At 33.4% G+C, this 12127-nt stretch overlaps 1 protein-coding gene across 1 annotated transcript; it reads left to right on the forward strand.

Annotated features, from left to right (window-relative positions):
- The first annotated feature begins 8961 nt into the window (after window positions 1-8961).
- On the forward strand, window positions 8962-11412 carry LOC127443982 (transcription factor LBX1b-like). Its single transcript, XM_051703096.1, has 2 exons — window positions 8962-9384; window positions 10638-11412. Exons 1-2 carry the CDS (start codon window positions 9072-9074, stop codon window positions 11105-11107), a joined length of 783 nt encoding a protein of 260 aa, XP_051559056.1. The 5' UTR covers window positions 8962-9071; the 3' UTR covers window positions 11108-11412.
- Window positions 11413-12127: the final 715 nt, after the last annotated feature.

Raw genomic sequence — 12127 nt, forward strand, 5'->3', positions numbered from 1 at the left:
GGCCAAATAATAATTTTAAACCATGACTTGCACTGCACATAAATAACTAATATTGGCATTATATTCATGCAGTTAGCCAGAGGGGAACTGGTCCCCACAGTGAGCCTGTTTTCTCCCAAGGTTATTTTTCTCCATTAACAAACATCTTATGGAGTTTTGTGTTCCTTGCCACAGTCTCCTTCGGCTTGCTCACTGGGTTTCTAAATACAATTATTAATTAATTACTTATTTTTATACACACTTCATAATCATATTTAATCAAACTACACAATGATGACTCCAAGACTTCATAGACATTACAGTTTCATTTTCTCTTAATGCATGATTTTCTGTAAAGCTGCTTTGAAATTATGTGTGTTGTGAAAGGCACTATACAAATAAAAATGACTTGACTTTATTCACATTTTGCAAATATGTAATTAAAAAAAAAATACAACTAAATTTTAATTTGCATAATATAATTTGACATGTTTTATTGGCGAGTTTTCATATAATTAAAAAAGCTCTCTCATCCCCTATATTGTACATTCTCAAACAGTATTAGTGACATTTTAATGTCAGGCCGTGTGAACAACTTTAAAGGGGAATGACTGTGGTGTCAGGCCTAACCAGACAGGCACAATGCCACATGGCATGGGCGCAGTGTAACAAATGTTCTGCCATGAGGACAAAGCAGCCAACTGCTATGTAGCTATAGTCTCACATTTAATGAAATACATGTTGCACTTTTAAAAATATTTCAGTAAGATTTTAATAATACCCAATACTTTTTTAAAAAAAATAAAAAGAATCTGAGACAAAATAAATAAATAAATAAATAATAATAATAAAAAAAATTATGAATATTTTTATTTTTCTGGAATTCTCGCACCATCATCTGGAGTCATTTCTTCTACATTTTTATATGTACAATTAAATAAGTAATTAAAATTTTAAAATATTATTGGCTTCTATTGTTTTCATTATACAGACTTCTGTCAGTAGGCCGTCATCATCTATTAGCAAGTTTTAAAGGAATATTCCGGGTTCAATACAAGTTAAGTTCAATCGACAGCGTGTGTGCCATAATGTTGATTACTAAAATTGCCTTCGACTCGTTGTTGCTGACGATTTAGCTTAACTTGAAAGGGGAATGTTATTTTAAGTTCCTCAAATGTCCTGTAGGTGACAAACTTATGTTATGGAATCATTAGGACAGCGACACCAAGCGATCTAAAGAGTGCATTCACATCCTTTTCACATTGGTTTGTTCGAGAAGCATGTCGTTAGGAAACTAATTTTTTTTAAATAATTTAAAGAACCAAATTAAAAACTAGTTTAACTCCAGAACATAAAAGGTTTGATTTTAATAAATAATAGTAGCCTAAACAACACTTGCCATGACACATATACTAAACATTTGAACATAATCAACAATATGTGAATAAATATGTGCCCTGATCATGAATATTAGAAAGAGTAAACAATAAACAGGCACATGAATGCATATTAATAAATTAATATATGTTCATTTTGACATGTTTGTATCAAAGATTGATCAGTTTCCAGTATATTCATTGTTTTTACCTTTAGGGAAATTGTGCTACAAAATCTCAAATTTACAGCCCATTCACCATTAGCTTTAGGGGAAATAATCCATTATATTAATGATCCTTGCTTCAGTGCATTAATTAATGTTATTTAACTCTCTATATTCTTTGCTGTTGATTAGCTTTTTCCTTCTATGATTCAGCCTTTTAATTACACTGATTTAGAATCTAATTATTCTGTAGTCCTGCAGCCATTTTAAAGTGTTTCACCAGTACATGCACATTTAATTTTAAGAACATTTCTCAATTGTTCTTGGCTGTTATCTATTTGTTTCTAGCCTGTTTATTTAGTTTTTCACATGGCAGTTTTCTGGGTTTTTTAGCTTAAATCCTATATGCTCTGAAAGATATTGTTGTTAGACTGTTATTGTGAGCTAAAGCAATAATGTGGTATAAGTTAATATCTGTGCACATTACCCCAATAACTTTAGAACATCACACTTAATTAGAAATGAATGTACACTTAAAATTAACCTGTAACATGACAGAAAAAGATCATGACAATGCACGGAAGTGAAAGGAAAGACAAATGTATTGCCATCTGTATGAATTGTCAACTATATTGCTGTGTGTGTTCAGTACATGAAAGGCTGTGTGTTAATTTACTCCATCTCTTCTGGATTATGTTTTACTCTGACTAATCTGAAGGTAGTGACCCCCAGCTGAACATAAGCCTGAGCTGTTTGTTCAATGAATCAAACGACATTTACCTCTGACTTTCAGGATATCCTTTTTATTACACATTCATTGTTATAAAATAGTGAATAATAATAATAATGATAATAATAATAATAATAGTTATAGCTATTATTATCTATATAGATTAAATAATCAATGAAGCATAGGGCAAGAAGCAGAGCTAGACAATGGGACAGCTTTACTGTTATTGTTGTTACTTTTCTTGCTATTATTGAGAATATTATATATATATATATATATATATATATATATATATATATATATATATATATATATATATATATATACAGGTGCATCTCAATAAATTAGAATGTCGTGGAAAAGTTCATTTATTTCAGTAATTCAACTCAAATTGTGAAACTCGTGTATTAAATAAATTCAATGCACACAGACTGAAGTAGTTTAAGTCTTTGGTTCTTTTAACTCTGATGATTTTGGCTCACATTTAACAAAAACCCACCAATTCACTATCTCAAAAAATTAGAATATGGTGACATGCCAATCAGCTAATCAACTCAAAACACCTGCAAAGATTTCCTGAGCCTTCAAAATGGTCTCTCAGTTTCCCCACAATCATGGGGAAGACTGCTGATCTGACAGTTGTCCAGAAGACAATCATTGACACCCTTCACAAGGAGGGTAAGCCACAAACATTCATTGCCAAAGAAGCTGGCTGTTCACCGAGTGCTGTATCCAAGCATGTAAACAGAAAGTTGAGTGGAAGGAAAAAGTGTGGAAGAAAAAGATGCACAACCAATTGAGAGAACCGCAGCCTTATGAGGATTGTCAAGCAAAATCGATTCAAGAATTTGGGTGAACTTCACAAGGAATGGACTGAGGCTGGGGTTAAGGCATCAACCACACACAGACATGTCAAGGAATTTGGCTACAGTTGTCGTATTCCTCTTGTTAAGCCACTCCTGAACCACAGACAACATCAGAGGCGTCTTACCTGGGCTAAGGAGAAGAAGAACTGGACTGTTGCCCAGTGGTCCAAAGTCCTCTTTTCAGATGAGAGCAAGTTTTGTATTTCATTTGGAAACCAAGGTCCTAGAGTCTGGAGGAAGGGTGGAGAAGCTCATAGCCCAAGTTGCTTGAAGTCCAGTGTTAAGTTTCCACAGTCTGTGATGATTTGGGGTGCAATGTCATCTGCTGGTGTTGGTCCATTGTGTTTTTTGAAAACCAAAGTCACTGCACCCGTTTACCAAGAAATTTTGGAGCACTTCAGGCTTCCTTCTGCTGACCAGCTTTTTAAAGATGCTGATTTCATTTTCCAGCAGGATTTGGCACCTGCCCACACTGCCAAAAGCACCAAAAGTTGGTTAAATGACCATGGTGTTGGTGTGCTTGACTGGCCAGCAAACTCACCAGACCTGAACCCCATAGAGAATCTATGGGGTATTGTCAAGAGGAAAATGAGAAACAAGAGACCAAAAAATTCAGATGAGCTGAAGGCCACTGTCAAAGAAACCTGGGCTTCCATACCACCTCAGCAGTGCCACAAACTGATCACCTCCATGCCATGCCGAATTGAGGCAGTAATTAAAGCAAAAGGAGCCCCTACCAAGTATTGAGTACATATACAGTAAAAGAACATACTTTCCAGAAGGCCAACAATTCACTAAAAATGTTTTTTCTATTGGTCTTATGATGTATTCTAATTTTTTGAGATAGTGAATTGGTGGGTTTTTGTTAAATGTGAGCCAAAATCATCACAATTAAAAGAACCAAAGACTTAAACTACTTCAGTCTGTGTGCATTGAATTTATTTAATACACGAGTTTCACAATTTGAGTTGAATTACTGAAATAAATGAACTTTTCCACGACATTCTAATTTATTGAGATGCACCTGTATATATATATATATATATATATATATATATATATATATATATATATATGTTAATTTATTTGCTTGCTTGTTTTTTGTTTGTTTGTAAATATGTGTGCTAGAGATACAATAGACAGTAATCTAGTATTTAACCCATAAACACATACCTCGGGTCTTGACCCGGGACTTGACCAACCCCTGTACCAACCAGGAGTTGTGCCATACCTCTTTACTATTCCTAATTTTTTTTTATAAATAGTGTAACACACACACACACACACACACACACACACACACACACACACACACACACACACACACACACACACACAAACACACACACGCACACACACACACACACACACACAAAATAAATACTTTTTTTAATAATAGTTTATGTACCAAAATTGTATAGGGTCATTACAGATCCTAGGTATGTAATAATGTCTGGTTTATTTTGGTTTGTTTTTTTGTACTTCCATAAATATATGTTTATGATTTTTTCATATCTATATTAGTTTATATTCACAGGATATCTATTTCTTTGTTTCTAACAAGAGAAATGATTACTATATTCATACAAATAAATACTATATCACGTTGATTTTCTATACAACAATGATGAATTATCTGTATCCCATATGCGTGTACACATACATATTATAGGCCAACATGCTATTTGTTACTTAAGGTGCACTGATATGTCAGTGATTTAATTGATTTATATTTGACATTGCTATTTGATGAAGAAACATCATGGAAGTCAACGATAACAAGTACAACACATCAACAGTATGATATGACTATTGTCATTTGGGTCTACTTCTGAAATTACATAAGCTGTGCATCTATTTAGACTCAATAAGTGCCTATTGGCAGCTTATGTGTAGAGTATGTCAGTATGAGTTACAGTCAGTTGCGTCTCATGAAATTTCAGAGTGAAAGTAATGAATCATGTTCTAGATTTGTCCTGATTTGTTTCATTATCTCTTTGCTATATATGCAAAATGAAATATAAAAATATATTTTATTCTATTATTTTCTAACTGTCTTGAAAATATTTGGAAAATTTTACACTATCTGGGCTTTTGTGGATCCATTTGTGATACGTGCGTATAAGACCCGAATATGTAGGAATGTTTGGTGATACTCCTATGCATTTAAGGGTTAATGTATTTATTTCCTTTGTGTTGTCTGGCTGAGTTATAGGAATGTTTGTTCCTTTGGGACTAATCCTATATTTTCATGCTTTTATTCCTTTAAACTTTGAACTTGGCACAGTTCAAAGTGTGCTATTGCTCACAACTCTCAAACACTCACTTTGCAGCTGTTCACCACATAACTGAAAGATGAAATCTTTTTACATTCACATAAATTAGAAAAGCATGATCTATGCCTTCATCTTTCAGCTTCAGCCTGATCTCATGATTCAGTGAGACCAGGTTGCTCAAATTCAAATAGGTAAATATTTTAATGGATTTTTATTTATTTAATTTTCTTTTAAATTTTTTTTAGCACCAATTATTTGAGGCTTGTCTCACCATGGAATTAACAGCTTGACAATATGATTGAACATTAAACTGACATTTTTTGGGAATTTGTGGTTAACCTTTTTAAGCTATAAAAAAATATAATAATAGTCTAATAGACTAATAGTAATAGCATTTTATTACATTTATAAAACTGTCCAAAATAGTCAACTTATAAATATATAGTGTCAACATGGCTTCATCAGAGGCCTATGCGGTTGAAGTGTTCCCTGCAGGGAAAGTTAAGATGTCAGAACAAACGCTTGTACATACAAACACACACTCATGCTAATACGTACACATTAAAAGTGTGCTTCGATGTAACTTAATGATCATTGAAGGTGGACTGTTTTTAACGGTTTGAGGATTATCACACTCTCATGTTTCTCTTAGATATTGGAAACTGTTTGTGTCACTCCAACACAAACATACATACACTCAGATGTACACACATAACATTACACCAAAGGTTTTGTCAAAGTTACATTTTTATTTTACTAGTTTCTTTAATATTTTAATGTCTTTTTTTTTCTTTATTGCTTTATTCATAGCTTCTTAATTTGCTTTTAAATTTATAGTTAAATTAAGTCTTCATATTTTTACACCACTTTGGCTTATTTTGGCTCTACAGCTGTTTTTGAATGTGCTTTATAATAAAACATATACACTCCCTCTGCTGATATATCCAGAAGATCTTCCATCTGTGCTTATACTGACCCCCACCCTACGATGGGATTTATACGTTTACTGATGCCATTCTATAATTTCCCCTTAAATTACATGAAGAGATCATGTTATGCCTTTCTGACAGCTGCGTTTTTGGTCAAGAATACGGTCACCATTAAAGAAGATTTTGGAGGGGTTGTGTATTTAAGAAATGTAAATCAAAATTATTGTTCATCTAGACACAAAGCCTGGTTTTAGACTACTGCAAATTTTCAGTGATTATCAGTGTAAGATTAAAACTGTGGATATAGTGAATCTTCATCATCATGCATTTTTACATCAACATAGTCTGAAGAAAGACACCAAACAAAGATGTTGGTGAGAGGTCAAGACTGCCAATTACTTAACACCAGGTTTGGGGAGTAATGGAATACATGTAACGGGATTACGTATTTAAAATACTAAATATAAGTAACTGTATTCCACTACAGTTACAATTTAAATAATTGGCATTTAGAATACAGTTACATTCAAAAAGTAATTTGATTACTGAAGAGATTACTTTGCATTTCATTGTCATTTGTTTCATTTAATATTTAGTCCTTTCAGATGGAAAACATTTATACATATAAATGATGTGATCCAAAGTGCATTTGAACAGCGGTGAAACACTTTCTTATGATGCATTACATTCATACGAGCAGACAGAAGTAAGTTTGAAGTAAGTTTGGAGCAGAAGAAATAGAAATAAACCTTGTGTAAATTGTCAGCTTTACGCTAAGCTAAAATGCTATTTCTAGCCATTTTACATGCGCATATTACCAGGAACGATCATATTTTTTATGAAGAAAATTCACATTGGATCATAATTTCTTTTTTACTAGCAAGACCTTTGATATTAGGGCAAAAATCGTATTCTTGATATAGTTTTTGTATTGTTTTCCTGTAAAAATATCTAAAAATCCTTAAAACAAGATCAGTTTGATTGATCTTGTTTTAGAAACAACACTGCATAAGATATTTAGGTTTTTCAGAGAATGTATTTTTAACATGTGTATTTTGTCTTACTGCACTGGCAGAGTTTTTATAGTCAAAACAAGTGAAAAAAATCTACCAGTGCTGAAGTAGTAATCCAAAGTATTTAGAATACGTTACTGACCTTAAGTAATCTAACGGAATACGTCACAAATTACATTTTACAGCATGTATTCTGTAATCTGTAGTAGAATACATTTAAAAAGTAACCCTCCCAACCCTGCTTAACACTCAGCACGCATTGAGTATTCTTTGGGGCATAAGTGTTGTTCCTTTTGCTTCCTTTAATCTCAACACTGATTGCAGAAACATGCGAGTTTGTTTTTGGTTCTATGATCATGAGAGTTTTCAGCTTTCTTGCCAGAGGCTCTTTAATAATGCTGTTACTAAGGTGTGACTTGTGTGTGCTGTGCATCCACATACTGCTAGTTGATGTACAGGAACTCTTTATGACTTCAAGCTTATATTATTGTATTATTAGCCCTATTTTTTAATTGGGTGTCTTTCTTTATATTGACTGTGTTAATTGGGTGACTACATTTAATTGAAAGACTACATGGCATATTTGTACTTTTATCAGCTATCATTTGTCACACACAGGACCATTAAAATGTCACATAAAAAGTAATGAAGGCAAAACAAACAAACAAACAAACAAACAAACAAAAAAAAACATTTGATTAAAATAATAAATGGCACAACAGAAATGGTATTATGCGACTTTTGTTATTAGGCCTATTTGTTCCGTTATTATTATTCGTACTAGTGTTGCAACTATATAGCTAAGTCAACTAATACTATTAATAATCATGGCGTCAATATCAACATTGGAGTCGTCATAAGGATTTTAATAGGCTCGATAATAAATCGCATCCTGAACCATTTGCAGTGCTCCGCAATTAAAGCCCACTGTTATATGAATGTTAGCCATTACTTGGGCAACCAGTTTTCTCCTGTTATGGATGGGGATACATTCTTGTTATTGCTTTATTGCTGCATCAGAATGAGACTATCTTCACATTCAGAATGGTATGTAAATTGTTGATGACCTTGTGGTTCACCTATGCTTCAACACAGGCCACTCAACATTGAAATAAAGGCTTTCAGGTTGATAGTGCCTACTTTCATTACTTTTCCTTAACATATGAAAAATCAAAATCTCACCTTGATAACACGTTTCAAACGTAGGATTGTTACTGAGAAACGTTTAAGAAACAGAAAAGGGTTCATTAAATAATGCAGAAAGAATAATACAAAATGAAACGTATCTTAAATAGGCCTATTTCATTGTCTCACCAGTTTTTCACTTTTAATCAGCTTTGTCACACAACTCAGAATAGGCACATCATTTAAGACTGTTTGTTTCTCGAGCAGGGGACAAAGCCACCAAACACAAACTCTCATCACTTCACACGACTCCGCCTTTTCGTCATAGTTAATTAACTGAGTGAGCACTAACTGGTCTCCTCAGTCTCCTGAACTCTTCACAAACTGCAGAACAGTCAAAGCACAGGACTGGAGCCAAGACACCTTTATAAAAACTGTTCATTTGCTTTTAGGTGTAAGGCGATTGCTGCAAGACATCTGAAGGCGAAAAAAACATTTGGAAAAGTGGTTAGAAAGTGGTGTTCTAGCGTTCTAATTAGAAACTTTTGGAATCGTGCCAACAATGTTTATATGAATTTTTGTTACTGAAGCTAGCTACTTTGGATAGACTTGGATGACGACCAGCAAAGTTGTCCAAATCTGTGAGGATATGGAGAGACGTGGGCTAAACCCCCTCGACCACCTTCCAGCACCCGCGAGTTCCAACAAGCCGTTTACCCCCTTCAGCATCTCAGACATCCTCAGCAAACCGTCTGTCAAACGAACTCGAAGAATTCACCTGCTTCCAGCCTCCGAGAGACCCCGGCATAGCATCACTATATCAAAGCAGGCTCGTTTCACTCCAGCATCGCCTCTGTGTGCTCTTCAGGAACTGGCAAGCAAAACCTTCAAAGGTCTCGAATTAGGTGTACTTCAAGCAGCAGAGGGTAAGAACAAACAGTGCTTAGAGATTAGAAATAATATGAACAAACATCAGTAATGCTAAACAGATTTAAGCATCAAGATGTCATGTAAAAATAATAATAATAATAATAATATTATATATATATATATATATATATATATATATATATATATATATATATATATATATATATATATATATATATATATAATTAAATTGATTAATTAAAGTGATTCGTTTATTTTAGGCTTATTCATGTAAAATCTAATTTCTACTTAATATCTTATAAAGCTTAGATATTTTAAGGCAATCGGTTTGCATGCGTTTTCTAATTAAACTTATTTGGTGTAAATAAAGTGAACTTAATAATTTAAGTAGGCCTACACTTTAGTTGTTACAAATAAACTTAATATCATTATTTTTATTTAACTATTTAAATTGAGTTATAACACGTCATATACAGCATATGGGGAAATATGACTGGATTCACCCAACCCGATCGCATGAAATGTCGTACATAATTTACGAGTTAGCTATTTGGTGTGTTGCATTCTCCTCAGTAGCCTACTTCTTAGTGCACATAAATCTACACTTTTATAAAGTACAGTTGAGTAGTGAAGAATGACTTACATTTCACACAAACAACAATCAACCAGTTGCAACATAACAACAACTATAGTCATAAGAATTAAAACTATATACATTTTTTTATAACAATTATTAAATTTCTCCATAAGTTCCCTTGTCTTGACCAAACATACATCATTTATTCAAGCGCATGGGCTTATGGGTATCCCACACAGCCGCAATTTTATACTTGATAATTTTGAGTTAGCTTTACTCGCAGCCAAAATTTACATTTGAGTTATATATTCAAAAATGTGGCTGTTTAATTAGGACGACTTGATTGTTTTTTATTAATGACAACTTTGGGGTTTTGAGAGTAACGGTAACTTAATTAAAACTGCCAAGAATAGTGAAAAATAAAGCTTAAATTGAGTCAGCTATTTATTTATTTTTATTTTTTTAATAGAATTTATTGAGATAATTATTTAAATTAACTATTAATACTAATAGCTATTTGCTATTTGAGATAACTATTAGTATTTACAATGTATGAGCAAGTTAATATAGCCAGCCTATAAATTGTCCTTCCAAAATAGTAACTTCAATTACAGTAACTGTGGATTCTACAACTGTCCAACACAAATCTCAATCATAAACTGTTGGATCATACAGCATCATGCAATAACTTATTTTCCCTTTAATCCACAGGAAGGAATGGGTTGACTCTGTTTGGTCAAAAGAACAGTCCTAAAAAGCGCCGCAAATCTAGGACGGCCTTCAGTAACCACCAGCTATATGAACTAGAGAAAAGGTTTCTCCACCAGAAATACTTGTCACCCGCAGACAGAGACCAAATAGCCCATCAACTGGCGCTGACAAATGCGCAGGTCATAACCTGGTTCCAGAATCGACGGGCAAAGTTGAAGCGAGACTTGGAGGAGATGAAAGCGGACGTGGAGGCAGTCAGAAGTATAGTGCCTCTGGATAAAATTGCAGAACTGGATGTTCTGGAGCGGTGTGCAACTGGAACCACGGGGCACTCGGGGCTCGAGTCCTCGCCACGGATAGGTCACGAGTACAAGAATGCGCACAAATTATGTCTGTCCCCCATGTCGTCTCTCTCAGACCACACAAGTCAAGACTACTCCGAGGACGAAGACGTAGATGTTGATGTCTGATGTGAATCAGTGTATCACAATCCTTTGATTCCCTAGAGGTTTTACCTATTTAAGACGTTACAGTATACGTAAAGCCAGCAAGCATTCTATTCCCATAGAGCCTACATGATATTAGTGTTTGCTGAAACTGAATAGTGAAATTAATTTATAGCCACAGCTATGCAAGTCTAACTTCTTTTTGTTCACTACAGCAAACTTTCTCTGCATTCAGTGTTTTTACAGTAGCTAAATAATATATACATTTAGCCTATATTATATACAATAGCAAAAAATAATATGCTGCAATGGGTGTAATAAGATTTATTGGCGACAAACATTGAAACAATCCCTTAATGATGAAAACCTTTTTTTTTTTTCTTTTTTTTTTACACGTGCAGGTGTATTTATTGCATATTGCTCCCTTGTACACAATCGAGCTGTTTTTTGTACAGTTGTTTGTACAGTTTATTTGCAAGTTAATGCCTTTGCCTTACATAATGCATCATGTAATGTATTGAGTTTGAAAGTAAAACATTTATATCTTTTATAAAAATGCTGTTGTGGCTGAGACTGTTAATCATTAACAATCGTCATATTTAAAATATATATATATATATATATATATATTTATCTTAATGTTATTCTTATTATTATCACAATTATTATCAATATTAATAATATTATTATGAGCTCATGTTTTCATTCATTGCAATTATTCACTGATTCCTGACAGTAATACAGGAATAAAAAAAAGTCTAAGCTTTCTAGCGCAGTAGTTTGAACTTTATTTATAGGATGCTGTGACAGAATTTTTAAAGGAATATTCCTGGTTAAGCTCAATCGACAGCATTCTGTGGCATAATGCTGATTACCACAATAATACATTTTGACTTGTTCCTCCTATTCTTAAAAAAAAAAAAAAAAAAAAAAAAAAAAGCAACCTGGGTTCCAAGGAGGCACTTACAATAGAAGTGAATGGGGCCAATCCATAAATGTTAAAATACTCACTATTTCAAAATTATAGCCACAACATGTGAACAA

This window comes from Myxocyprinus asiaticus, chromosome 7, assembly GCF_019703515.2.
Source record: "Myxocyprinus asiaticus isolate MX2 ecotype Aquarium Trade chromosome 7, UBuf_Myxa_2, whole genome shotgun sequence".
Lineage (NCBI taxonomy): Eukaryota > Metazoa > Chordata > Actinopteri > Cypriniformes > Catostomidae > Myxocyprinus > Myxocyprinus asiaticus.

What these genes read in the sequence shown, in the direction of transcription:
- LOC127443982 (XM_051703096.1), top strand. Translation starts at nt 9,072, where the DNA reads ATGACGACCAGCAAAGTTGTCCAAATCTGTGAGGATATGGAGAGACGT. An exon ending in TGTACTTCAAGCAGCAGAGG is followed by an intron (nt 9,385 to 10,637) that starts GTAAGAACAAAC and finishes TTTAATCCACAG; the next exon opens with GAAGGAATGGGTTGACTCTG.